The 27707-nt window shown below is 41.8% G+C and overlaps 1 protein-coding gene across 1 annotated transcript; it reads right to left on the bottom strand.

Moving 5' to 3' along the window:
• Nucleotides 1-204: 204 nt before the first annotated feature.
• On the bottom strand, nucleotides 205-26482 carry LOC145898384 (E3 ubiquitin-protein ligase SMURF2-like). The gene is made up of 14 exons (XM_082986824.1): nucleotides 26393-26482; nucleotides 25568-25633; nucleotides 9761-9799; nucleotides 8949-9057; nucleotides 7455-7642; nucleotides 6969-7137; nucleotides 5917-6431; nucleotides 5322-5499; nucleotides 4226-4376; nucleotides 3693-3890; nucleotides 3048-3284; nucleotides 2471-2670; nucleotides 2145-2291; nucleotides 205-1826 (listed from the first exon to the last, which is right to left on the bottom strand). Exons 2-14 carry the CDS (start codon nucleotides 25617-25619, stop codon nucleotides 1727-1729), a joined length of 2283 nt encoding a protein of 760 aa, XP_082842950.1. The 5' UTR covers nucleotides 25620-25633; nucleotides 26393-26482; the 3' UTR covers nucleotides 205-1726.
• Between the last annotated feature and the right edge of the window lie 1225 nt (nucleotides 26483-27707).

The raw sequence follows: 27707 nt of genomic DNA, 5'->3' as shown, positions 1-27707 counted from the left end.
GAAACTTGAATATCTACATCTAAATCTGACAGAAACTAGGACAAAAATATTAGAATGCTATTGGATGCTATTACACAAGCAGCGTAATACATGCACGATTTACAGATTTCCAACTATGCTGGTTCGAAGAATGAAAAACTGAATTACTTAGTTATCACTGGTTGGAAAATCCTCTGTTAGTGGTTAGGATACCCTAATAAAAACATTTCTGACAACAATTCATCTCCAATGGTTGTATTTCTTTCACGAAAAGAGAGGCGAAGAAAAAAGCGAGACAGAACGTAGAAAGGAAACAACGTTGTCGGCTTCCCCAATATACTTATATTTCCGTATGTACAACATCACGATAACACTGGCATACACGAAACAAGATGAGTGTGAACTGTAGCCACCTAGTGGCTGATTACCCAGTCACAAACTTCCCACAAATGTGATTGTAAATGAGTGTTTTGAGAAGGTCAAAAATTTAAAACGTCGAAATCAAAAGTTACTCGTAAATGTCGTATTTCTGGTGGTTATAAACAGCTTAATAAACATGGACAAAACGATGAAAATTAAAAGGTCTGGTACGTTTGACTGAACATAAATTTGGCGAGCGGAGACAAAAGATTGACCAAAACGAACAAGAATGCAACTTTACGTCGAATATATGAACGGGGAAGAAACAAAAACACAGGGAGAAACAACAGAGAATAGTCGGGAAACACAATTTGCTACGAACGATCTCGGTAACACGACGCAACTCTTGAGTACAGCGATTGTTTTGTCGGGTGAGATATGAAATAGTGAGCGGTGCATAACAGTACAGGGAAAACGCGTCGAGGAATCTGACGATAAACCCCCTATGCTGACGATTTAAACAAATATCGCTCGCGCTAACAACGAATGATGTGCCAACGCAGAAATAAGCAAAGAAACAAAAACGAACAAGGGTTCAAGCAGATTTTAGCACCACGTTGCGAACACAATTGTCCGTTTTCAAATATAGATAGGTGGCGTTTAAAAGTGTTTGCAAGAAAAACAGACAACACGTTTTTTTCCACAAAAGTTCGTCCGCATTGATTACGTCATTGTGCTTCATACCACCGCATCAGTGATGTCATCAAAATACCCTACATTAGCGCGTTCCACTATCATATCCACAAGGGCAAGATTTGGAAGCGATGACGTCACAAAGCGGCAAATAGAAAAGTTCAAAATAGCAGAGCGACAGGTAGAGGTCGAGAAGTATTTACACTGAGGTAGAAAAAAGCGGGTCGGACAATTAGACTTTGCACCAAGTATTCCGTTCATGTCTATACCATGACAACCGAATTATAATTTTTTGTGTCGGCACTTCTGTTGTTAACCATGTTTAAGGAGCAGGAAAGCAACAGCGAAATATCGTGATTTCAGACGTTAGCAAGATATTCAGATTGACAGTTTTTTTTTCGATATGAAATTACCAAATTGGAATCGAATTTTGAGGACTATTACCCGTTCTGTGTTTCAACAAACACCATGGGTGCAATGCCCGGTCTGTACATCTGGTACGACACCGCTAACAAAAACAACATAAAGCGCAGCAAAAACTCGTAGAAAGATAAATAAACAAATGGGAAAAAAAGACACTTGATGTCGCTGTCACACTCGCTCGCCCCCGAGTTTGAAGAATTCCCGACGAAGGATAGCTGTCCCTTGCCACTTGCGGCGCTATGCACTCTGATTTCACCTTGTAAGGTCAAGGTCACTCGGTAAAGAAACCACACGTGTTTTCAACTGCGCACGTCAACTTATCCAGGAGTTTGTCAAAGCTTTCATAGGGCGGAAGGTCGATACGGTTGAAGCTGTTGTAATGGAGGAGAATGTGTTATTTCCCAACTTACAGAAATTGAAATAAGTAGATTTTTCATGAAAGGGGATTAAATCGGACATATTGAGGCGTCCAATCGCAGTGTTTCACAATAAAATTATTTCTTGGCCGCAGTGTGTCACATAAAATATTTATATTTTAACCACGGTGGAAACATATCTAGTGCTCACACTTTCAATAGATAAAGCAAATTGAAGCTTTACACAGTTACAGAAATAAAAAAATATCTGCATTCCTTCCTGTGGCATTAAATACAAACGAACATATGTCAGTACTGCTTTGTATAACGTACCACGTGTGAGCTTTCGGTAGGCAGTCCGTCCTGTTGTCGACGAACTGAATTGTGAAGAGACGTGGTCCCTGGGTGCCCGTGGAACCTTGCAGAGCCTTAAAACCTTGTAGTGGAACCCGTGAGGATCCAGTGACAAATTGTAAAACTCTGAATAAGAAAGAAGAAGATTTAAAAGATCTTGTCCACGATACGATTTTGGCGAGCGGAAAAAAATTAGCAAGTAACTATGTAGAATGTTATGCTGCTGATACTGCCAGGCATATTATATTTTACTTTTATTGACCGACGTTTAATTGTGCCACCAGGACAGATTATAAAATATGTACCTTGCTCTTTTCTCCTCGTCAAAACTGTCGATAGCTTGCCAGAACCATTTCACTATGTTCGAATCGTGGTTGCAGTGTTTCAACTTCGTGTTTTTCTTCCAGTCGCTGACGTCAATCTTTCCCAGCCCACCTATGATCAATTCCAACTCTCGTTCGTCAAATGGACGCAGGAGGTGTTTAGGGATTAGTTCATGGAAGCCCTGAGTAAAGATGAGGAAAGGTGGTTAAAGAAAGCTTCACTGCACTTAAAATATGCCCTGTTGTGAATTGAAGACTGGACTTTTTGTTTACATGCTTGTGTCGAGGACAGTGGTACGCTACAGTGAGTTTTGCCCACATGTTTCAAAACGTTTGAGACTGATCATACATACATTATTCTACAGCAAAATAATATTCAAAAAAACAACGTACTTTTAAACGCATAGAAGAATTCACTGAAAACTCGCACAGAAAAAAAATTAAAAAAATCATGACGTAAGATAGAGTCAGAAGCATTTGCTTATGACGTCATTGATAACAAACGCAAAAACGTTGGTTTACTGCAACCAGAAATCTTCTATATAACTTTAGATCGCACCTTTGACAGGGAGAGAAACTGAGCTTCGATGCCTCTGAGGAACCTCCAGTTGACATACAACTTTACATATTCCCGCTTGTTATCCTCACTAACGAGAATATTCAGTCCGTTCGGTTTAAGTTCGTGAGTGACCCTTTCACCAAACGAGTTGTGTTCAACGCAGAAAGTATGATCCAACACATCTGTGATGTCATTCTCCAAAATCCAACGCATCGACTTGTAGAGATCTGGATCGACCTGAGTAATGACGGGGTTATAATTTTTGTTGTTATGATTTGCGTTTGAAAGCTCTCACTGTAGCAAAAGTTATGATAGTTCGTAAATAATATCATAACCTTTCATGTACTTATTAGCACAGCGTGCATTTAAAATCTATTTGAATCAGAACTAAGTTACAATAAAGAAGTTGCGGCAGTTTCATTTTGTTTAAGGTTGAACTAAACCTCTCTTGCTAAATTATTGATAACGTATTGCATACGTATTGTAATGTTTGCATGAAATGTTTACATGTCGTATTGGAAACGTAAAAGCAACAGATCAAAACTAATTTAAAGACTGCTTCTATATTGGCTTAAATTTTATGAAAAATCACTACTACTCTTTCAACAAAATCAAGCACAACATCAAGAGACCAAAACTCTTTACCTCCTCCATGTCTTCCAGTGATATGGATTTCCCTAGAAGCTGTTTGTAAAGCAACATGGTGAAACCACCGTCGATGTAATGACCGTGATAAACTGCCATGCCCAAGATCCGACCGACGAAGTGGAAGTAGGAAAGGTGATCTGGGTTCACGTGAGAATCCGGGTTGATTTGTAGAGTATAAATATCCTCCCGTGAATACTGGAAGTAAAAAAAAAAAAACCTTTGAAGATTGGGAGTCATATGATGATGGCCAAGGGATTAGAATTGGACATTTTTGTGTTTAGGGATTGGAAGCGCAAATAATCGATTGAATTGGGTACTATTTATCATCTACTTAACATCATTACTTTTATAACTGAGCAGTTAGACTGGTTATGTTGTTTGTCTCAAATATTTACAAACACGTGAGTTATGTTGCTGCGATTATTACTAAAAAAGTTCACATTCCGACAACCAATGTCACCGATCGGACAAGACTGTTTTACAGTTCGGTCATGAGGTAGTGACAAAGTTGGATGGTGATTATCTCTTACCTGGAACAATCCGTAGTAGGGGTTAAACATCTCGTGGGAGAGAATGTAAAGCCACTCCCGAGCCAATCCTCCATAATCCAACCCTTCTTCACCCGAAAACTTCACCATGAGTCGTTTCTTTAAATCTTTCGGTTTCATCTTCATGATCAAGCTGTTTCAGAATAAGCACAGCGTTAATTAGAATATTGATGAAAGAAAGCAAGCTGTACAACATTAATTGTGAATTTTAGTGAAGCCGCAAGCAAGTTGTTTATTTTTTGAAAATCACTGTTTCTATAATGAACTCTTTTAATGAGTATAATGGGTATCTATGATTTTGATATAAAAGACAAATGAACTAGGTTTTCTCTTACATAATTTTTTTTTCTATGGTGAAAGTAGAATCGTGATTACACTTTGTGTAAATGGCGACACCTCTATCTGTTCTAATTGGTGTTTTATGTGTTGTATTTTGAGGTAAATATACTTTACATTACCTCACAACTTGTGAATTTTACCCTAATTGTTGGGAGGGGAGTCAAAGTCACACGCGCTCAACGAGTTAATGATGGCAATAAACACACTTGCTACTATCCCAACCTTCCCAACCATATCCCGCCACACAATTTGCAAATCCGGCCACATATTTACGCTGGATTACGTCAGCGAAGGAAGCAACACTTTACAGCGGAGACAAATCGCCGCGGGCATAATGTGTGACAGAATCCCACGCGATAAAAAGGAAAGCCTGTTCATTCCATAATCTAAACGTTCCGCTGACAGACGCCCGTCTATCGAGACTATGCGTAATTACAAGTGTTAATTACGGGTATTATGTGGATCAAAGGAAAATATTTTTTGCATGACAGTCGGTTATAATTTGGACTTCAAGTTTAAACTGCGTAGATAAATTCCAAACTAAAATCATTATGTGCAAAAGAGCCATAATAATCAATGGAGCTGCAGCAATATCAGCGAAATATAGGAAACATAACAAAATTAACCTATATACGTTTTCAAGGGAGCTAATTGTAAGGTTTCTAGTGCCGAGATCCACTTAATGCACTTCGTTTACAAAAGTTGCCCAAACCAACCTAGACACTGAATATTAAGTCACCTGTAGGACTGCTCAAACGCTTCGGATCTTTTGATTTCGAGTCGGCAGTGGCCAGTTTGGGGTTGTTCAGTCTGGAGTTCACTCCTTAATATCTTCAGTTTATGAACGAGGTCCCGTCGGTTACGTGGAACATGCTGGTGGTGGTGATGGGACGAATCGCTCGCAGTCGGTGCTGATTCTGGGATGAGAATTGCTTGTTTTGAGACGAAGTAACAAGTTTCACGAGGTATAGTTACGGGGGTTGTGTTTTATTTGCGCTGAGCGTGTTACAAGAATTAAGTGATTTTACCCCGAGTACACAGCCAACTACTTCTCGTTAGAAGCGACTTTTGTAGCATCAGTAATAAATTATAAAGTCAACTATCACAATGAAGCAACAAATCTATTCAAAACAAAAAAAAACTACAAGCCAACTTCGGAATCGTTAGGTTTACCCCAAACATTGCAGCCTATAGCTGGATCAGCCACTTTTCCTGACAAGTCAGAGCAAGATTTAAAAAATCAAACTCCCAGTGAGGTTTCAACTCACGACCCTCGGCTAACTAGGCCCAAACATTACTTGCGTTGGAAACACGAATTTATTTCAATAACTCACCGCTATTCTGCTCGCGGTTCTGAAGTTGTCCCATGTATCTTCCCAACCTGGGATCTGTGAACTGGGTAGTCCGACTCGAATGGTCGACGTAATATAATCGACCGGTGGCGGATGAGCGAGATTCCCACCCATCTGGAAGAGGCCCCAAGTCCTCTGGGTTAATCTCACCCATGTTACGGGGTACCCTGGGGTCATGCCACGATGATACCCCAGTTTGTGTGTGAAGGAAGTACACCTGCCCCTGGGGGGTTGTCCGTTGTTCGTACCCCTCCGGTAGGGGGGTCCCGTGCAACTGGTTACGGGTCATGAAACTTTCGTGTCTCACGGGGTCGTCGTTTGGACGAGGGGGAGGAGGGGCACTCCCCTGGGGCTGTGGTTGTCGTATCCCGGGTGGAGTACTGGAACTGGCTGTCCGCTGACGTCGTTGGCTGGATGATTCTTGGGGGGTGATGGTGCTGAGCGGTCGGCGGTTGCGTCGTCCTGTGGGTTGGGTTGGGCGATCCCACTGTGTAGTTCTGAATACAAACAACATCATTTTGTGGTCGAGCATATTTTGGAAAGTGTTTTTTTTTTCCGATTTTCATGAAAGTGATAGATCTCTTTAACTAATTGTCGGAATCTTCAAACAGTCTTTTCTTTGGCTAAGTGCTACTGATGACGCCTAATTGTAAGCGAAATATATAGGTTTCTTAGGTTTCTTGCTGTTACTTCAATAAACTATTTTGAATAAAACCCCGAGGAAACAAAGCTTATGTTTGGAAAACACATCACAGTTTTACATGAATAAAACGCATGCAAAAAATATAGTTGATAACAAACTAGCTGTCCCCCATCCGAAACATCTCGTTTCAAGCAATTTAATTCATATTTCCATATATTGGTGTCGCTGGTAGTAATACAATGCCCAATAGAGGGTTAGATTCTGCCGAAAAAAAGTAATTGCATACGTGCATGATTTTCCAAAGAATTACTTCAATAAATACAAGACGAATACGTTGCATTACAGCACGACCAGCAACATAATGCAATTTGTTTTTTTTCACTTCACAAACCTTGCATAGTGATTGATGTATTGGATCCTCCCGTTTGCTCTCCTCGCCTCCCAACCCTCCGGAAGATCGTTTTCATTAGGAGGAGGAAGGAGGGAGCTTGCGTCGATCACGAGGTTTAACGACGTCCTCTCGTCCTGATCCCGACTCTCTATACTCACAACGATCTGGCCTGAAGAAAATACAGAAAATAGAGATTGGGGCGAGAGTTTCACCTTCAACCTTAACCAGAGGAAAACATCAAGAGTTTACAACGTATTTTTTGACAAAAATAGAGAACGTAATTTTTATGATTGTTCTCGAAATACTCAAAACATGACCAAAGTATGTTCAAGTAAATTTTTACGTTTTGTGTGAATTTTAAAGAAATGCACTAAAAACTGGTGTTTTTCACTGCAAAAGAATTTCAATGATAAGAGTAAGAGAAAAAAGCACTTTGGTTCCACAACCCGCGGCCTTCTCTACAAAATAACTCCGCGAAAATCTCACCTCTGACAGGTTCGGGGTCGTTCTGTGCTTGTTTGCACAAATCGAGACGTTGGTAACCGGTGTCCTTCAGTCGGTTAATGGCATTCGAACTTATCCTGATGCAACCCAGGAATCCGGCCCCGTTCTTCTTGTGAACTTTTCGCTGGTTCCACACAGAAATCGTAATACAATCCGACTTTCCGACGTATCTGCACATCAACCAGTGTGAATTTATCGAATATTTGGCGGTATTTATGTGATGGTTGTCGAGCGTATTGGTTTGGCAACAGCTTCTCGAATAAATATCTCAACAGAAATAAATTCTACAAAAGCACAGATTAACTGCTTCAGTGAAAACAATTAACAAAATCGATATCACTTATTGCGAAAAAATAGATTTTTGCTAAGAATCCGCATTTCGTGCAGATAACCACGTGAAAAACTACACACTCCAATTGAATATAAGCAAGTTGGCACAATCCGAGTTTTTTTTGTCGTTTCTCGTGAAATAAGCATTAATCTTATGAGCACGCACAACAAGGCACACCTGTGTACGTGGATATGACGACAAACCTAATACATCGTGAAGTCTTAACTTTGTGGAAGATATCGTCCTGATTAACACAAGCTAAGGCAGTCATTTATTTCCTAGGAAGTCCATTTTCCCACAGCGTGCGTAGAATCAAGCTTAAAATTTCGGTTTTGCCGTTGAACTTCCCCGCACGAATTACAACGGAACTGGCAACAGGCGGTTAGATGGGAACGCGTAGGCGTAAGGTGACATCCCTTCTATTGTGGCGAGTTGTGGCAACGACGACGTCGCGTTTCGTCACCAAACAGTAGAAGAACGTTGGTCACGCGCGTCGCCAACAACAGGGGAGTGCGCAGAGACAAAAGTTCTTTGTTAAGTAAACAAAATTAATAGAATATGCAGCCGACCTAGCGCTTGTATGGAGTATTTTGCCTATGGCGGAACCGGTGGAAATGAAAGCTTTTGTGACCACACTTTTTTTTCCAAAAAACATGAAACAACTCAATGTTTGTGGCATGGTTCCGTCGCGATTTAAATGACGATGGTGTCGACTTTTTGTGGTCAATTGCGTCCATGAACACAAGAGATCAATGCCTGCCTCATGTCACAGTACAGTATATCGCCCCGATGACCATCAAGGTGTTTAAGACCGTTCTGTTTACATTGGTCGTGACCCGCGCGTGACAAACGATCGTTTCGATGTCTGATTGAGGCCGGAAAATCTCGTTTCAAGTCGTTTGCTTTCTCGTAAATTTTTGCTCAGCCGAGGTAAAAAACACACTGTTTAACTTTCGGGTTAACGATCGAGAGAGCGCAGATATTACGGCTGTGCATGGAATATTGTCATAGAATCCCAAAAATGTTTGCCCATATATACAGTATTTAAAACAAGTAATATTCGTCAAAGCAGAGTTTCAATAAAATCGATATTACAGTTACACCTGCAGGTAACTGAGCATCTGTTAAGGGATAAAAAGACTTACAAGTCATAGTGTTGATTCCACTTCGGGTCTAGAGTCGTTTTGCATGTTGATGTAGCGTGACATTGTCCTGATCCCTCAACTAAGATCTTCGCAAACGGATCCGGGAGGCCTGAGAGACGGTGAAATTATAAATATTGCCTCGCTGTAATGTTACAGGCAAGGATTAGGGCGTTATGGAGGTTTGCAAACCTATGGAAGAGGACTGCGATATTGACTGGTGATTTTGAATCGCTGAACTGTTTGATTATTGTCCTTGTGTATAAATCACCTGCTGTGTAGTTTTTACGTGACAGGAGATTCACAGAAACATGCCTGGAAGACATGCTTATGTTTATTAATATTCTAACATGGCATTACGCTGGGCCCCACTTGCATAATAACGCTTAAACTGGGACGCAAGGGAAGATAAACAGACCGAGAATAGCACCTCAACTGCATTGCCGTCGTCTTATCGCCAGATCAACGGGATTGGTGAAAAACAAACATTGGTGACTTACCGGGAGCTGGGGGGGAGGAGAGTTTTACATTCCGCGCGAAGCTCTTTGTGGCTCGCGATAAAAGCGATGAAAGGGGACGTTTTTGACGGCGGAAACACAAAAGTGCCCAGTGCGTTTTGGCGAGCTTGGTAACAAGCGCGATTTGTGGCTGTTTTTAGAACTTAACCGGGAGAGAGAACGCACTTAAAAGAAGTTTGCGGTAAAATGCTTTTTGCTGATTGTTTTCGGGGTCTTAACGCTGATTGGTGCGTCAACATCACGTGACGGCTATCAGGAATTTAGCAACAGAGCTGTCAAAAAAGGAATTTTACTCACGGAAGAAATCTCTCTTGCTGATGTTCTTGGCACAGAAAACTAGAAAAAAAAGAAAAAAGGTTTTACGATCTCTATGGTTTAAAACTTATCTCGTAACATACAATTTCGTTGGGATAAAAAAATACGTAAAACTTTGGTTACAATTCTGGGTGGCGCGTTCTGTGGTTGTTAATGAAAATCACCCTAAACAAATTGATTTTTCCGCGTAGCATGTATCTGATGTTTTAAACCGCAAAAACACAGCGATAAGCACTGGGTTACTACATCCTGCCTTCGGAAGCAACTGGTGTTTTTCTGTAATGAAGAATTCTGATAGAATTGACTCAAAAAAAGGCGATCTTCAGATTCAAACGTTTCCCATGTCAGCTCAGAAACATCTCAATACACAGCTCAGAAACATCTCAATACACAGTGACGCGTCACTTTCGCTAGAACGCAAACATCTCTCGGCGCTTCCGTTTCCACCCATAGCTCGAATAATCGCGACAGGCGGGTAAACATAGAGATCATAGCAGATAAGAAACGGCGGGGCCGAAACCCCTTTTAGACGAAGCGTTCAGAGGGGGCACGCACGGTTGTTTACTGCCTGTGTGGGTGGGGGGTGGGCGGTTTTTGTTTTTTAACTTCAAGTCCAAAGCATTGCGACGCTCGGAATCCTGTTTTGCTCATTTCCGATTATTTCTATTCGAAACGTGGCGAACTATTGTAATCATCCATAAAAGTTGACTGGATCAGCAAAACATAAACTTGTTTTTTGCATATGTCATGACGTCTTTACCATTTGAAATACGACTCCGTGTAGAATGTTTCCGCGGGTCTTTTCCACATTGTCAACACTCGGCTTAAAGAGGAATGTCAGGCAATTCATCTCCGGGTGGTCTGCAAGTGATGCAGTCAAACCCAATACTCTTGTGCTATTTGGCTGTCACATTATCTTACATTTAACCCCAGTCTCAGGGATATCGAGGGAGCTTCAAGTTACGAGGAGGTGATTCATTGCTCAGGGGGTTCCAAACGACTGTTCAACTAGATGGGACAGAGTTCAGAATTCGCTGCTCAGAGATTGCGTTTTAAGAGACACAAACAAACATGACTTGCTGATTCACCGTCTACCGATCCGAACATTCACGCCAGCTAACTCCAAATCGTTGCGTTAAAGCGTGATAAGGGGTGCTGGAGAGTTGTTCGGTGTATTTGTGTTTCATCAGCGCCAGACAGAAAAACGTCTTCTTGCTAAAACAAAGCCGATCGTAATTGCTGCAAATGCGTCTTGGTCTTTTTGCAATAAATGCAGAACTGATAACGTTTGAAGGTTCTGTGTTGTGTTTTCCGCCAAATTAATAATCTACCGTTAAATATTTACAGCTTTACAAATCTTGTTTAGAGAGAAAATAACTGCCCTTAGTTGTAAACAATATTGCGTTTATCTTAACGGGTCAGAGATTTTTCCCCATACATGTATAGGCAGATGGCTCTAATCTCGAAAATCCAATACCACGCATCTCGAAAATGACAATCTAATCATGTAACAAGATCGTCGGAGCTTGTGCGATATTGAATTCTTGGCTCCAAGCCGCGCATTGTGAAACTAAATACGCGGCAAAAATCAGAAGAATTTCGTCCAGCATTCAGAGAAAGCAAAACAGGCTCAAGTGCATCCAAGGATTTATCCAATAATGGAAGAAAGTTTGCTGAAGCATTAACCTTGAACAACAGCAGTGCGGAGCGGCAACTTTAACTGAGACACATTCCTCCCCAATATTGCAATGTCAAAACCTTGTCAACTCTTCGTTAAAATGGAAGTACCTGATACAGATGACGTACCATGAAATGTAACCTAGGTTGTTTTTGTTGTTTGAAATCGTGGACAATTTCAACGAGAACTAGCATGGCGACAAATCCTGTCACTAGACGTAAGATTGGCACGCGTGTTGTTTAAGATTGAGAGCTAAGGATTCTGACATTTAACGATATTCCCCTGAATCTGCGTCAAACACAAGCAAAGTACGCGAAAGGCGCCATCGCGGTCACCAAACAGCCGTTTCGCGCGACTCCAGCGCGCACAAATTCGTTTTTTACAACACGAGCAAACGGCGACCAAAGGGGAACGCGCCAGGAGTCTCTTTGTCTGATCCCAAATGTCGTGAGCAAGTGATACAGGAAAGGAAGGCGTTAGGAATGGTCCTTTCCCATAACCGGGAAGAAAAAGGCAAGCAGCCCGACAGAGAGGAATGAGACGAGGGCAAGACGTATGCGGCCAATTAAAATCTCAAAGTCGAGACCCTCTCCTCTCCACTTGCCATTGCCACCGTCGCCCTCGCAAAGTTGTGAGACAAAGGAATGGCGCGTCTGGAAAGTTGATTGTGTGTTATGCCTCTGGTGTTCTCATACCGTGTTACAGAACAACAACCAGGCAATAACCCCATGGAAACAACAGATTTCTTCAGTCAACCGTATGCCACGAAATGAACAATGTTAGACATAGTATGGCGGGGTGATGTTAGCTACATTTGTTTTTCGCGGTATCCTCTGAACAGTGACAAGACACTAATGTTCACATTGTGTCGGCTTGTCCACAAACCATGACTCTTTCAAAACACACATACAAGTGTCAGACAGCAACTGAAACAAGCTTGTTTGCCATAAGCTGGACAACAAACTTTACCATCAAGGAATAGGATATATTTATCAGAGCATCAAGTCAAGACACGTGTTGTTTTTATCAAACGTGTTTGTGCATCCAATATCTTTAAAATGGTCGCTTCAGGACGGTTTTAAATCGGCTAACGCTCCTCGGTTGGCTGGACCACCCGGAGCAAAACGCCCAGAATGACAAATTGCGCCCACGATTAAGAGGCAAATCGTAAAATAAGTTGAGTTGCGAAAAACACTCGGCGGTCCCATCGAACGCTTCTTTGAAATTTATTGTGATGGATTCAGTCGATTGCTGTTAGGTCTGCACCGTTACCGTAAATGGAATCGTTGGTTTTAACAGACATTAGTATGAGCTGCAGAACATGCAGAAAGATGGCAAGGCAAAAAACGCAAACCTCTTGATCAGGACGCATTTTGCTTACTTTGTGATAAAGCACCTTCGACAGTCTTTCAATGTCTTTCTTTTGAATGGAACAACTTCTTTCTTTCTTTAAAACTGTTAAAAGGGGAAAATATGCAATGTCGCTTTTAAAGCTCGTTCCTCAGACTTGGCAGACAACTCAGGAAAGGGCGAAGTCTTCGCCGAAAACATGAAGAATTTCCTGTGCGTTTCAGCGTAAGAGTTGCAACGCCAGCAGATGCGACACGAACGACAAACGCCCTTCGTCGCAAAACGAGGGCGCCGAACACAAACACCCCCAGCACCTGTGGCCTGCCACGCGGGCAGCGAACCGGTTTCCGTGCGCCAGGTTGACGAGACGCAACCACGACAAAGCGCGGTTATTGAGGCCAGCTGTTGCCCGTCGTTGGCTCCAGACTCTTTGAAGGTCTTGTTGAAAGCGAACCAGCAAGATATGACGTAATTCAAACTTGTAAAACGGTGAGAAGACATTTCAATCATGGTGTGAAACTTTGTTGGTCGTCGTTTACAACCTTTAAACAGTGCGCTGATAGGCAATCACAGGCTTCGCCACAAAAATAAAAATGTATGTGAGCAGACAGAGCACAAATTTCGCTTTGAAAATGTCTTCATTTTTGCTATCGATAAACATTTGCGAAAGTAACGTTGCGACTCCCCAGTCTACAGCAAAATAGCTTCTCAGACACGTTTAATCCACACACTATATACAGATTTGCAAGATGCTACCAAGACAATTTCCCAAAGCAAATCTTTCACTTTCGACAATAACATTCCTTGTCCGCACCTGAGCCGCTAATTTTCCACACCAGTTATTAAAGGGCAAAGGCAGGTAGAGACCATTGATCAGTTATGCTGCTAATAAGCAGTTTCAGTGCAGCAGAAACAGAACGTAGGAGACCTTGCAAGGAAACAACGACACTTTGGTTTCCCCAACGTCGTCAACGGAGGTTAAAAGACTTGTATGTCTATGACATTGAAGCAATCTTATACCGTCTTGCTGTTATATGTTTGCATGACAAAAGTTCAAACACGTTGGTCTCTTTTCATTTAACTTTTGTGGTTTGGTTTCGTCCAAGAGACGAACAAGGTTTGATAACGGTTTGAATTTCAAAGATCACAACTGCAATTTGCTTTGAAACGTCTGAGCACACACATGCGATACAACTCACCTTTAACGCGAAGCTTCTTCACTTTGAACATGTTGACACCCATTTCGGGTTCGGCGAAACTGGCCTTGTAAATGTTACCTAAATCCAAACCGTTGTCCAATCATAACCAACCACGTACACAGTCAGTTTGCAAATCAGAGGCAATAATTGCCTTATACACTTTCTAACAATTCTGCAATGCAATCAACATTTGAATTTCACACATTTGCTAGCATTCAACCATCAATGCCCACGAAAAAGCTCTTGACAAAACAATGGTTGGCGACCGAGTGTAGAAGCGCCAGTACTCAACGCACCAATAATGGGTTGAGATTTGTTGTATCTATAGTACGTTTTCCTGCATGTCAAACTGATTTTTTGAAATCACCGTCACTATCGCTAAAGCTATCAAGATGGTCTTTGCTGTGGGACAGCGATACTAAGCCGACCGCCCTTTGCCGGGGTGTCCTAATCGCCTTATCGCCGAAACGAGACAAGTAATTAGGCATCGGACGTCTGTTGAGGCTCCCTGCAGTCCAAAGACCGACCCTTGACGATTTGTTGATAGGAAACAATATTTCCGGTTTTAATTTCACCGAAACAGCCGTGGAAAAATTAAATGATTTTTAACAAAACGTTGAACGATATCGTGCCGTGTACCGGGTTATTTGAGACTATTTATTTGGTGCATTGTCATATACACGAACTAAGCGCGATGAATTACCTTCTTATGTTTGATCTATATACAATTACCCCGTTTATCGTGCGAGTTACTTTTTTTCTGGTTTACAAGTTTCATTATTCGTGGGGAAACCGTTCCAACGTTTGGTTTGGTATCACACCCAACGACCTGTCCAATCAAGGTGCCTTCTGTCAAATACACATTATATCAGCACAAACTTCACCGGCGATAGCAGAAGTCTGACCTTAGACTATGCAAACTGTCCACGCAAAAGTTCTGGCGCCAAGTTGTCAAACATGCCTAAGTGCAACCAAGTCCACTGTCTGGGCATTTAGGAAGGACAACGCTGAAGCAAATCAACATACTTGCGCAAACATACTTAAACTGGAATAACTTAAGTACTTAAACGGTTGTATTTAACTCCAAGTGCATTTTCAGTCAATTATATTGCTGTTACTACTTCACAGGATTGCTATAATGAAGGAACTCAAGGACAACAGTTTTACTATTTAACGGAAAGCGCGCTACAAATACAAAGCATTTACCTTGGCGTTGCCTGTTACTCTAGAAAGGTTTCATCTAAATCCATCGACCCCTTTCGAGTCTATGCATTAGAAAGGGATCATTACCTTCGTTCCAAGTAGTCCATGAATAATTGAACCCCATATGTAAAATGCTTGTTCTTGCATGAACAGCTAGCTGCCATCGCGACTCGCTGAGATCGACGGCGCGACAACGAAGAGAGCAACTTTCAATTACACCAAAGCCAGACGGTGTAATAGGCGGTTGAGGGGACGACAAGATCGTGTCGATGGCTCGACAATTATTCGCCGGCCCAACGGATGCAGGGACGGGGATAACCGGAGCAATTAGCGAAATTCGTTGGGTGCATCGTGTAGTCGGGTGGCGACTTGAATGTGGGAAAGTTTCGGCAAAGTGTGGGGTAGACTTAACCGACGGACTGGCCTATACGTTTTGGCCAAATCAAAACTTCAACGTCACGTTGGTCGTGATCAAAATTACAACCTGGGAATAGCGCTATTAGCAAGGTGGTCAGAACCGGTGGAATCACACAACTGCACGTTCGATAACTACCTTCCTATAACAGAGGGCGCAGTAAAGAAACAGTGGGCCCTATAAAATGAAATTTACTGAAAAAACACTCCCACAGAAAAGATAACACCCAGGGTGCAAAATGGCGACATGACCAGCAACATACTGTCAGGTCGTGAAACTGCATCTGCACACCTCTTTTCGTCTTAAACAAAACCAATTTCCAAACAATATTTTAGGTACATTTTCGCCGTTTTGGTGATATTAACCCACTGGTCAACGCAAACAGAAACACCCACAAACTTAATTTCTGTGACTTTGCTTCCTTAAACTTGTTCTACAGCTGATCGTCCAACCTTGACACAACGAATAACAAACTAGCGGGTAGCAAGACCTCACCTGGCATATCATCAACTCTGGTAACGGTTTAAGTGGTGGCGCGTGTTGTACTGTGTTGGCTGTGGTTATAATGCCAACCGATCGAAATCCGTTTCCGTGCACGAAGCATTCACCAAGGGTAGGACAGAGCGCTCGACTCCCCAGAACTTATGAACTCGCTTACGTACACGGTCACCTTAAGCGAACTACTTCCTAAGACACCAACGAGACCGCAAACGACTGGAAAATCCTTCTAGACCGGGCGTGATCGCCTGTTCCGCAACTGCCACAACACTGCAAGTGGTAGGCTGGCTACCCGCCCGTGGCGACAGGGCAGATTTCAGACAAAACGTCTCACCTTTCCAGACAAGGCGAGGTATTCACGTTACTTCCAGGCTCTTTGCCCCCAGGCAATTAATCGACGAAGCTACTGCGTTTTACCAAAATTTTTAATTTCGAAGATGTTTATTTTTAAGAATCGGGGTCACCAGATAACGTCGACTTTTTAGTACAAAACAAATTTCGTGGAATTTCATTTACTTTTCAACACTTGTATCAGATTATAGTCTAAACACTTTCAAATAAATCGCACCTATTTTCTTTGCAGCAAACACAACATAAATATTGTCGGCAAATAAGTTCCTGGGTGATGATTCTTATGACAAAGAAAAGTCGCCGCCTGCAATTACTTGGCGTGGAGATACAGTTACTGGTCCCGTGCATTGGTGGGTAACGTAAATAGCTAATGAGGTAAGGCAGACCTTGCGCCCTTTTTTAACTTCGGGTTTTCCGTACTGCCACAAACAAGTCACATTCCTCGGCGAAATCCGCCGACTCCACCACGTTCTTCTAAGAAACGACGCCGCCAGTTGGAAGCAAGGAAACGATGAGGGGATTTTGAATGTTGTTGTTTAACGAAAGCGCGGAGAGAATCTCGGATACAGAGACTAGCGCCATGGTTTTGACTCGCGGTTGATGCTATCATAAAAAATAAACACCTTCGATTGGATTCTAACTTTGTGCTTTTCGTCACAACAAACCAAGCAGGAAATTGATTAAAATTAAAATTGACAAAATAAATTGTCAAAACGAAACAATAGTTGGGTGCAAAATATTTGGGGTTGATAACTTTGAAAATGAAAGCCAAAGCTTGTAGTACTGATGATGAACCCAGTTAGTGTTCGAAACGTTTGCTAAATGATTAACAGCATTTTAGCTTTGGCTTTCATTTTCAACGAAACAATAGTGTCCAGACAAAATTATTATCGCAACTATACAAGCACGTAATTGATGTACTTTTGAGATCAAATTACAATGAAAAAAAAACACGATCAAAAAGAAATAATGGTGTCCAGTAAAAATTATTGTCGCAGTTATATAAAGACGTGCGTGTTGGTCAATTAGACTGAACGTGCCGACCAGACTCCGGAATGTTTCAATTAACAGACGGAGAACCGCAAGACGAACGGACTGAAAGGCAACCCGCACCGCCCCCACCATACAAATACCCACATGCACTCCCACATCAGTGGAAAGTGGCGACACGGTTCCAGACACAGCTCTGTCCAATCAAATATTGAAGGAAGGGCGGAACGTTTTAATGTTACAACTGTATACAGGCGACAGACGGCAAAAACCATTCCTGAACGCTCGAAGGTGTTACGTTTAACCGTAGGGCAAATATCTTTCTGTTTTGTCATTCGCTAAACCTCAGCATGAGTTAAAACAGTGACGCACTGGCAAATGACTAAAACCCAATACGCCGTTGCGACTGCAGATCGTTTGCAACTCGAAGTGGTAACTCAAGAAGTCACGGAATTCCACCGTCCTTCTGACACACTCATTCACGAAGGTGAAAATGTATTGTGACATACTGTGGCCACTTACAATCTGTGGCAGCCAAAAATCAAGGCCATCTGCATAACCTAATGACGTAGGTTCAGGCCTAAAGAGGTTAAACGCATCAAGTTAATTTATTCACAAGCTTGACTACGACAAAAATATTGATTTGTCGCATTTCATCCTTATCCTTGGGGAGCGCAATATAGGCTAAGTTTATTTTTCGCAACTTGCCCTAAAGCCAACAAAGCTCATATCCAACACTGCTTGCAATGTCCCTAGATTCAAAAGTGAACAAATAGTTACGCGTCATAATCACAAACCTAAAAACCGTAAATTACAATTGAACCGACCTGAGCCACCATACGTTAAACCACGAGGCGCTCGGGTACCTTTTCTCCCATTGAAACCCCACGCGAGTCTTGTACGGTTTAAGTACACGCCTGTCGAGTTTCTCACAAACAGAAATGAGTGCTGACGGTTCCCGTTCGGAGAACACGCGGAATTACTGACAGATCAAATAAATGTGATTTTCTTCGGCGTTTGGAAACTGGAAGTTCTTTCTCCACAGAATCCCGACTCAAGTAGAGCAGACATAACACGGAATATCTTAGGTAAACGCCACGTGATCGGTGACTTACCGACCCAGACACAAATCCGTCAGCATATAAAAGATTACCGCCGATTGCCCAACATCTCCGTGGTGTCTATCTCCACCGTGAAGACTTCCCCTTTACCTTTGACTCACGCATTACAAGACGTTTACAAACGGTACGAAAACTAACTCGGCAGTTGCGCAATAATGAGGTTTGGGAGTCCGGGGGTCGCGAAATAACATGAATTTAAAGAAAAACTTTTTGTTATATCGTCTTCCTTCCAAGGAGGTCGGGACAAAATAATGCAGACATTTTTAGACATTTTAGTTTAAATTTTATAAATCAACGGACTTTAAAAGTTGGTTAAAATTTTATCTGTCCGCAAGTACGTAAGAGTTGACAAGCCACTACTTTAAAATGACCTTCATCAATTCTGCCGAAATCGACAAATTGTGGACAGAAGAACCATCTGACGTCACGAAACGACGTTTAGCTTGTGCGCAACCTCGGGACAGACGAAAGTTCGAAACTTCACAACCTGCGGCGACAAATTTGTTTCTTTAGCATTCGTCACTGCTGGGACTGAAGTTCAGTCTGGTAACGTAAGAAAATGGGTCAGGATCCGGCCTTCGAACTGCGCTTTGTGTTGTGTCTACACATTCCTCAAACTGACAGTTGACTCTAACAAAATCCTGACACGGACCCCCAGGAAACTGAAAGGATTTGTAGTTCTGCGAAAAATCCACGACAACGGCTGGGTTTGCACTGAACTTACTGAGTTGCTCTACTATCTATGGCTTTCCCAACCGGTGGTTTGCGAACACCTTTCCGTAAATTGCGGATATAGTTCGAATTTAAAAAATCGTAAGTGATCCCAAAATGTTTGTTACTTCATCCCCTAGGTTACTTTGTAACACTCAACTAGGTGGCACGCGTCGAAATTGTTTCACCTCCAAGTGGTACGCAATCGCTAAAAGGTTGGGAATCACTGGTCTATGGCAAAGAGAACAAGAGCATCGTTGCAAAACGACATTCCTTTCAACGTTAAGGCCAGTGTGGGCGTCACCCGACCAATCAACCTGTCATTAATTCACGGCAATACAATACGCTCCAGGGGGTAATCCCCCTGTACTTTGAGCCCCCATTAATGCCGGCGGAATAATAATGCTAAGTCACGGTAGTCAAGTTTATCTTTGGCAGCAAAATCTGTTTCAAGGACACTGGCGCATTTTTTCACCTTGTCATACAGAGAAATGTGAAATGTCCCGTTTCTGAGCTTCTAAGCGACTTATTTTCTTTGGTATGAGACGTGGTGACGATGTCACAAATCACGAAAAATATATCAGTCAAAGAAAAGGTAAATATATAAAAAAAAGTTTTAAACTACGGGATTATAAGCAGAAATAATACGAGTCCAAAGATGAGTTTAAAATGCTTTTCCTCGCAACTGCGTTGACAATCAACTCATGGTTTCATTAAATATAAAACCTTCGCTTAATTCTGATGAAAAAATAACTCCGCACTAGTCTAAAACCAAAGCAAGTTTAAACAAAAACCTACAACAACTCAGTTTATGAAGCAAACGCTCACAACGCTCTCTGACCTGGCGAGAAACCCGAGTAAGTTCGATAATGACCAGCACACCGCGATGCGGCGAGCGAAATTCCTTTCGTAATTCTCTTCTTCAGCTGTCTGACGTCAGACAAGGCGTCCAAGTCACCGGTGCGTGACTGAACGTCGTAGCGCGCGGTGCGTGGTAACAAACAAAGACCGCCGCCGCGGCCAAACGTTCCCCGTCCCCAAAACAGCGTTGGTCTTGGGTTTCCCTTTGAGGAATTGCTCCCTTCCTTATCCGCTCACCAACAAAATTCCTTCCTACCCCCACGTCTTTCCAAAAGGTGACCAAGCAAATTTACTTGGGGCGTGGGAGCGGCAAGTTATTTAAACCAATACGATTACTTGTTCCAAAAATATTCGCCTGACTTATTTTGTTCTCGTCCGATATTTAACTTACGAATTTAGTATGATTTTCTCATATTTAACTTGCCGGGATAATTTCCGACACTAACTTGTGAAACGGTGATGAAAAAAACAGTTTATTCTCAGTGATGAAAATATTCTGGAGAAATTCACCTAAAGTAAATCGTTTTTTTTTTTTATATTTAGCAACGAAGTTACACAAAACCTTTTTGCAATCACTGGTAAAGCAAGGCTGTTCAACCGTCTTAAGCCCAGAACGCCAACAGCATTTCTACCCTAGCAGGCAACAAACCAACACAGATTAAACCATACACCCTCTTCCGGTCGACAACGATACTATTGTCAAACACAAGTAAACAACCACATAGGGAAGTTAACGAATTAAACGTGAAAAGATCGAGCGAAGTCGGCACGTGGGAAAAGTTACCGGGATGGCAGGTGTTCCACACCGGTCCATTGTGACGTCACAACGAAAGCGGCGCGGGAAAGCAGATCATCGAAACCCGATACCACGATCTTGAAAATGCAACTGTATAGACCACATTCCAAAATCTATCAGGCTAAAATAGTTGCAAATCCAATTAGAACTCTGCAAGTGCGAGAGTTCGTACGAATGACGTTCAGAGGTTGATTCCGCGGTGCACCTAATGTTTAGAGCGTTTACTTATAGGTCTACAATTAAAATATTGGCCTACTTCGGCCCTTCTTGGACTGATTCAGACCAAACTGCCTCTAACACCTGTGCGTTGTTATGTACACAAAAAATATTCATCGGTTTCTTGCGCAATTTAAAGGGGCGAGATGACGATAAATCACAAGAGTGAGGACTAAGCCCACCCTGTGCATATTTGCACCTCTGATTAAACTCAACAATACAAGTGGGCAGAGAAGAGGGGGTATGCGGAGGGTTGTATCCAAGTTAAAACGCTTTTCCTCTCCAAACGCCTCGGCAGGATGCCAGACAGACGACGGTAGTTGATTCGTCACAATTTCGCGATTATGGTGTTTGTCCAGACACTCACGCGACGTCGCAAACAGACATATTGCCACACAATCAAATGGAAAGAACCCCTGCCGCTCTCACCACCCCATCAGCTGGGCCACCCGGCCGGGACGTGTTTCTGCCAAATGGGGCAGACACCTGGGTTTAATCGAATATCACAGAGAACCCGTATCCAGTGAAACAATCAAGCTCTTAAGTTGGAAACGTAGTGTAACTGCAAGTTCGTCTTGGGTTAATTTGAAACGTTCGACAGCGAGGTACAATCGTATCTCAATAAGAGGTGGCTTAGGTTTCGAGAGCGCAGGTCCAGGGGTCAAGTGTCCCAGTGCACAGATAGATCCCCATTGCGTCATAAGATAAAAACCAATACACAGCCCGCGTGAAGAGGCAGACTTAGATTCAAATGACCCCAAACAAAATTAGCAACGAGTCGATACCTGTTCATGCTGCATACAGAGCGTGAAAGGGGACTCGTACGAGAATCCAATTTCTACCCACACTTGCCAGAGACATGTGTGATGAGCAAGAGGGAACAGCTGCAAATCGACGACTGAACCCCAAATCAAGAACAGTTCAAAAACTTAACATTGACTGACAAAAACATTACATTGGGAACGAGAATTTAAAGTCATTTTTTGACTCCACTGACAAGTCGTATAATTCTGTCGGCTATGGCACAAGGCCCTGTGTCACTAACACCGACAAGTCAACAGTTGCAAAGCTTTCCTCGTCACCCTGCGTGGGGCTGAACTTCATTAACTCTTTCCCAGCGGACAACAGCGCCCGGCGTCTCTAATACACAGTAGACACAAACCAATTACCTCTGTGGTACGTACAATGCGTCATCACGTAAGGCCACTACGTCACACAGAAGTTGTGTGCGTAGCGACGTGTTGGTGAGGGGTCGGGGTGCAGGCCAACGACGAACAAAAATAAGATTAAGCCGTCTACGTGCCACGGCGAGAGAAGGAAACCGATGCGATGCCGGCGATCCGTTAATGCCTAAACCCACGCGAGGCAGGGCGGATTCTATGCCGAGTCGCGCGCCACCAAATGCCTTGTTCATCATAATTACCGACTGTAAACCCGCAACAACGCCGTAAAATCATCCCGGGTTTGGGGTCAACAGTAGGGCGCGTGCATAACGCGAGTGGTTAAAGTGGACGCGACTTCAATCTCTACCCGGATACAGGGTTTTTGGTTATTGAACACGGAGAACGTTTCGTGCAACTTTGTCCTTGACTTCTCACAGCCATAACGCAGCAAATTACTTTTAACACAAGGTTCATTAAGTGTGGCTGGTACAATGGCAAAAGAACTTAACAAGCGTAGGCTGTTTCACAACAATCTGAATCATAACAACACCAAAAACAATCACTTTTACCTAAAAGTGCTAAGTCTCACAAAGAAAACGCACCACAAATGTTTGCAGCTCACTGTAACAAAGTAAAATTCAAATTCAGGCTTTGCAGTTTAAACTGCTCTGGTTTGCAGTCAGTGCTGAACTCTGATCTGTACCAAGCAACTGACAAATTCCTCTGCGCTCTCCAGTAAAGAGTAGGAACCTCTTGGGGGTTCTGCAATGCGCGGATTGCCCTGCACCAATACCGAGTTCAAGTGCAAAGCACTTCTACAAACGCGACGGCCCGACGATAAACTAACACTGGCTTGCCGAGCCACGACCGCGTATCTGTCACAACTAGGGCGATTTTTTTTTTCAGGTCATGGTCCAGACTGTACGGGTTCCCTACGGTAAGATTGGCCTAAAACACGAGGATCACACAAAATATCGCGATATTTTTCATGTGTTTTAATTTTTTCAACGATGTACTTGTGAGTAATGGGCATATTGGAAACACTCTATGTAAACACTCTGACCGCAGACAAAGTTATTTTTGAATCACAAAAACACGGCTCTATCAAAAATCGAAAAAAATTATTAGTTTGTGCGAACTGCAAATATCAAAACACTGAAAACATTTATAAGACAACAATCCAATAAAAAACACTCCTCGAAACTCCAAACTTTCTTGAAACCGAGTTCGTTTCTGTCGTTGCAAAATCGCAAACTGACAATTTCAAAAAGTCCAAGATAAGAAACCTGACTATCAGCGGATAAGACCAACTGCTGTACAATTGTGAATGAAAGGACTGCCCACTGTGATGACAGGCCGCAAAGGCTCCACACGTTTAATTAGAAGCTAAATTAAGTCGTCGCAGCGCCAGGAAAACGGTTTCCCTCCCGTGTCGACTACAGTCGCCAGCTCTTTGGGCGTCTGCGACAATTTGGTGGCTTTCGCGACGCACCGCTGGGGGAGGAAAACGCTTTGGATTCCGGAGCGGGGCACGCAGTTAGACATCGGCGACGAGAGGCCAGATGTTTTCCAAACACAAGTGGAACACATCGTTGTGAGCAATATCCTTTCAGACACCAACCTCAGACGGAGACTCAGATTCCCTCAATAGAAACTACATTAGCTGCGCCCTCCCCTGGCAGCAAACGAGGAAGAAAAAGTCTGACAAAAACCACAAGTGTCGTAATTCGATTCCGCCAGTCACCATGACATATTGTTAATGTCTCTACGGCGAATACCGGCAAACAATAATATACCGTCTCATGTCGAGTTTGGCGGCAACAAAGAATATCGTAACTTTTACACTTAAAAAGCGCTTGATTCATCATTCCGCCAAACGGACAACTGCCAGACAGCTTTAGCGGGTTTCACGACAGAGGTTAAACATGCGGAGTGCAACTATGTAAGAAGTAATGTCCAAGAGTAGACGACAACAAACACGCGAACCTGCGACGCCGCGCAATGTAAACCCGACAAACCGAGCTTTGCCCAATGACAGCACGCTTTTAAAACTACTTTCGCCGTCTCATCCAGAGGCTGCAAACGCCTAATGGCAAGCCAAAAGGTGACGTAGCCTGGCCCGGAGCGCGACCTTTAACCCCACATCACGTGATAGGCCGCCAGTCAAGTGTGTGTCGTCAGACACAGGAAACATGTCGGTGGATAGGAAATGGCAGCGGCGTCTGAATGCGCCACACACCACCGAAGCTTGCCCTGTTGACAAAGATGCCAGTTCACAAGGAATGTTATTATCACGGCGATTGGTGAAAACGGCATGTACCGTTAAACCGAGCTAGGGCGCCAAACGATGTGAGGTTCGTTTCACAACGGAGTGGGACCGATTAAACTGAACTGTTCTGGTCGCCTTTTGACAAGGCATTAACATCGTGCAAACAGATATGATCTCTCTTATGTTCACGTTTCTCTTGCCAAAATGAAGTCAGGTATCTCAGAGTAAGGTGTTTACTAAATTGGAAATTTGACTCTTTTCCACCAAACATAAACCTACTTTACACGTCATTTTTTTCCAAGAACAATTTAACAACAATTTAACCATTTTAACAACACAGCATAACAAAAAATAATGCACTGCCACTGTTCGAATGCCAGCTATTGTGAGTTATTTTGGATATCTGACCAGTAAGTGCAGATCCGCCAATATTACCAAGCTGAACAGGTTGATTTTTATGGTCTTGATGACATTTTCCCATCTCCAGCTTGAAGAGATGGTATCAAGATTAACAAAAATGAGCGATAAATTTCTCCACAAAGCTGTTGTTCTGTGTTGGGTGTCAAACCTTATTTATCAAACATCATGTCAGTGAGGCATGCAAAGCAATTTCCTATCTTCCAATCAAATCTGTACGCAAGAAAAATCTTTGCGGCAACATCGTTGATCAGATCTTTTCTTAAACAACACCGGATGTAAACTGTTGCCTTGATAAATGTTATCACAATTTGCTGCTGTTTGGGGCCATTGTATTCACAAAGTTGCCCATTTACTACTGTCAGCTGAGGTAGAACTATTTGTTCCAAAAACGTCACAGTAGGAGATATTTGTTATTTACACAACTTTTTTTGATACATCACATACATAAGGCTACACTGTGTTTATTGCATGACAAAATTCTAACTATATTTGAACAGCAGATATGACAGTACACAGTAAAACAAGTTACACCAATGCTAAACTCTGACCTGTTAGTCGTAGTTTTATAATTCCTGCATTCCTTGAAGATGAGGAAGTCATCTTCTCTGCTTTTCCTGCACTTCAACCAAAAGCAATATTATCAAAAGGGAAGAAAAACTATATTTGTGTTAGTTATATCACCAGTTTTATGTAATCTAAACTGAAACACCTTGCCCAAAAACTATTTGTGTAGTTCAACAAAAAATGGTCATGCATTGTTTTAGGTTAGTGGTATGAAGCCATTTACAATAAGGTTGTGACAAAATTAAATGTAACAGACCTTTTGAACCCTTGCTTTAACTTGTGACAAATCATCACAATACAAATATTGGAATTAAGCAAAATATAAATAAATTTGTTCACAAAACATTCAATGCCACCAACTATTTGCTAATCCAAAACGGACCAACATACACAACTTAATACAAACGTTTTTGTTCAACAAACAAAATGTCTATCGTTAAAATCTTTTCCTATGAGCTGTTTTTTTTTCAGGCCTACAATCTGCATGTGATTTTACAGTATTCTACAACTAAATTGTGATGGAAATACAAGAAACATAGCCACTAAGATACATTTTAATGACTTCACACCAAAAAAGAGCAGTTTAAAAAAAAAGATATATATATGTATTATTCAGGCCCCCTTACGTATTATCTGAAACTTGTTTTTTTGTTGCAATATGGACACAACAATGCAAAATATGTGAGCACAGTTTGTTCAAATTTGTCTGTTCTAACTATTTTATTAAGTTGGGCTCATCAGAAAACTGTATGTATAACTTTTCAACAAACTAAATGAATAAAAATGTGATAATCATCATCATGAATTACCTTTATTTCAACAGTGGTGATACATTCAGCAATCAACAAAGTTTGAACAGTTCATGGCACAATTTTACACCTAAACATAGTTTGGGGTAAGTTGGACAGTTGATCTGGATCAAACCATTCCATATGTAAGACATTGGTATGGAGTTTATTAACATTTAGACTGCTGAATTTATTTAAAAAAACACCAAGCAAAAAGAAGTTAAAACGCATATTTTTTATAGCATTTTCCCATTGCCTTAAAACTATTAGGAAGCCAAATGCTGTGACCAAAACCACCAGATATTATATGATAACACTTTTTCTATGTAAAATTTCTGTAAAAGAACTAATAACATCAATGGGACAAATAACACACAACGTTTTTGTTTACTGACCAATCCACAACAACACGTATTTACACCTGACAGCTTCTCGTTTAAACTGACAACGCTGCTCTAGCGCTGACAGTGTCCAAACTTTCAGCTTTACGTGATGAATTTATGGACAAATTACTTCGGGGTGTTTTGTATTCAATTACTATAATGTTGTTTATTTATAAAATCAAGCCTTGTCAAAACCATCACATACGTACATAGCAAATATAAAAGTTTCACTTTGATTTTAAATGATAAAATGGGAACATTTTATTGGCGTAGTCAGGGAGGGGTGAAAAGGTCCCCTCTAAATATCTTTAGGGTTAAAGATTCGTGTTGGAGTTTTTACAAATGTGCATTTTGTGGCCTAAATTTTTCCAAAATTATTTGCTACACCGCTGACTGTACCTAATCAAGGGTTAAATATAAAATGTCATGTGTTTTTGAGTAATAATAATGAGAACTTTTTCAGCGTAGATATAGGTTCACAATTATTTTCTCAAAACAATTACGAATAGGCTTAGTCATACGATCGCAGTTTTTTAATTTCAAAATGATCTAGTATGACGTTACAAAACCCAACACCAAATGCCTAAAAAAAAGCATAGCTTCAACGTAGTTCAACCCATAACTATGGCTGTAATAAATTTTGTCAAGTCAAGTGGCTCTTTAAAAAATTCAGTTCAGCTACAAAATGTTTCTATAGCAACGGGGAGACACAAATGGGCGCTCCTATAAGTTCATCCTTTTTTAGTTTGGACTTTCTATGTTTAATTGTATGTTGTTGTGGAGATATGCGTTAAACACCGGGTTTTCAAGCTACAGCCTGCCTGCATACGTTGAGTATATGGATGATACTTACCTTCCACTAAATCAAGTTTCAGTTCTACTTAAATAACATTAGCCCAACTCTCCAGTGGCCTACATCTCCATACAAGATCATCCTCGATCTCAGCATGTGA

Source organism: Ascidia mentula, chromosome 4 (genome assembly GCF_947561715.1).
Source record: "Ascidia mentula chromosome 4, kaAscMent1.1, whole genome shotgun sequence".
Classification (NCBI taxonomy): domain Eukaryota; kingdom Metazoa; phylum Chordata; class Ascidiacea; order Phlebobranchia; family Ascidiidae; genus Ascidia; species Ascidia mentula.
The sequence above is the reverse complement of the archived record's forward strand: the minus strand, read 5'-3'. Positions and strand labels throughout refer to the sequence as shown.

Excerpts from the sequence above, each read along its gene's own strand:
- LOC145898384 (XM_082986824.1), bottom strand. The coding sequence starts at position 25,619 with ATGACTTCCTCATCTTCAAGGAATGCAGGAATTATAAAACTACGACTA. Across the intron at positions 7,138-7,454 it reads CGACCCCGAACCTGTCAGAG|GCCAGATCGTTGTGAGTATA; the intron begins GTGAGATTTTCG and ends TATTTTCTTCAG. Across the intron at positions 3,285-3,692 it reads CACTGGAAGACATGGAGGAG|GTCGATCCAGATCTCTACAA; the intron begins GTAAAGAGTTTT and ends GTCATTACTCAG.